The sequence below is a fragment of the Cebus imitator genome, unplaced genomic scaffold (assembly GCF_001604975.1).
Source record: "Cebus imitator isolate Cc_AM_T3 unplaced genomic scaffold, Cebus_imitator-1.0 Scaffold132, whole genome shotgun sequence".
NCBI lineage: Eukaryota > Metazoa > Chordata > Mammalia > Primates > Cebidae > Cebus > Cebus imitator.
The window spans coordinates 4,753,646-4,755,319 of NW_016107447.1; the positions used below are offsets into that span (position 1 = coordinate 4,753,646).

General features: G+C 39.5%; 1 protein-coding gene across 2 annotated transcripts in view; it reads left to right on the plus strand.

The window, feature by feature from the left end:
• The window catches only part of CSE1L (chromosome segregation 1 like), a 68,563-nt gene that overhangs the window by 19,545 nt on the left and 47,344 nt on the right, over nt 1-1,674 (plus strand). For both annotated transcript variants that reach the window (XM_017541381.2, XM_017541382.2), the window contains exon 2: nt 332-427. In XM_017541381.2, the coding sequence (XP_017396870.1) occupies nt 343-427 (85 nt within the window). In that variant the 5' untranslated portion in view covers nt 332-342. The remainder of the gene's footprint in view (nt 1-331; nt 428-1,674) is intronic.

Below are 1,674 nucleotides of genomic sequence, written 5' to 3' on the forward strand. Positions count from 1 at the left end.
ACCGTCTTTTTGCCCTTGCCCATAGCATTAAATCATATAAACTTCTTGGTGACTTCAGGCAGTCATTCAGCTGTTTTTCTATGACTGTCTTTTTGAAATTTGGGGATTTTTTTTTCTCCCTTACCACAAAATTGTCTCACTATTGATTTGGCTGGGGGAAGAGGCACATCTTATTTTCTGGGATTCTTGTCTCAGAGTCAGGTTTATTACCCATATAAAAAACAATGAACAAATGACTTTCAGAGAGAAGGGCCTATAATATAAACAGGTTTTTGTATGTAAATCACTTTTTTCTTGTGACTAGTTACCCAAACCTCATTTTTTATTTTAGATCCTATAGCAATGGAGCTCAGCGATGCAAATTTGCAAACACTAACAGAATATTTAAAGAAAACCCTCGATCCTGATCCTGCCATCAGACGTCCAGGTAAAGAAAATAAATGTTATTTGGTTGATTAATTCCTTAAGGACAGGTGAGAGAAATCTATGTATTATCTGCCTCCTTATAAAAATATTTTTAAAAGATTCACCCTTGGGTTCTCAAGCATGATTTATATGTTATAGCTGCTATACCATGGTATGTTGTTTCTTTTTCTCAGTAGCTTTTATTTGGCATCTTCTGGGATTGAAAAGTACTAGTTTAGGGAGAAAAAGTACTGACATGTTTGTTCTTTGACCTTTTCCAAAATACCCACTTAAAACCTGCCTGCTGTAGAGATAAAATAATTAGGGCATAAGGTGGAGAGTAATTGCCTAAAAACTGATTAAGTGAAAGAATCCAAGTAATCAGTTAATGTCTCTTAATCTTTCTGTTGGTTTAGATTTAATTAATATATTTTAAGACCAAGAGTTTTTTTCTTCCTAAATTTGACCAGATTCCATTAAAAACTTAGAATTAAAATTTCAAACTCAGGTGTTCACAGGACTCAGATGTTAAATGAGGGAACGAGGCCAAGTGGAGACTGGTAATATCAGGAGAATACATGCCCTGGTTAAGTAGCAGGTATTTTTTAGAACTAGCTAATTCTGGGGATTCAGACTAGTTTTGCAAGATCAGATTCCCAATTTTGATTGAAAAATAAGGATGTTTATATGAAGTGCCTTCATTTTTAAATGTTAGCAAGTAATTTCAAAAAATTTTGAAACACAGCCAGGCATAGTGGTTCATGCCTTTAATCCCGGTAATTTCGGAGGGTAAGGCAGGAAGATCAGTCTGGGCAACATGGCAAGACCCTGTCTCTACAAAAAATTTAAAAATTAACCAGGTGGACCCGGTGCGATGGCTCACGCCTGTAATCCCAGCACTTTGGGAGGCCAAGGCGGGTGGGTCACAAGGTCAAGAGTTCAAGACCAGCTTGACCAACACGATGAAACCCCGTCTCCACTAAAAATACAAAAATTAGCTGGGCATGGTGTCACACACCTGTTATCCTAGCTACTCAGGAGGCTGAGGCAGGAAAATCGTTTCAACCCAGAGGCAGTGAGCCGAGATCACGCCGTTCCGCTCCAGCCTGGGCAACAGAGTGAGACTGTGTCTTAAAAAAAAATTAGCCGAGCCGGGCACGGTGGCTCAAGCCTGTAATCCCAGCACTTTGGGAGGCCGAGGCGGGTGGATCACAAGGTCAAGAGATCGAGACCATCCTGGTCAACATGGTGAAACCCCGTCTCTACTAA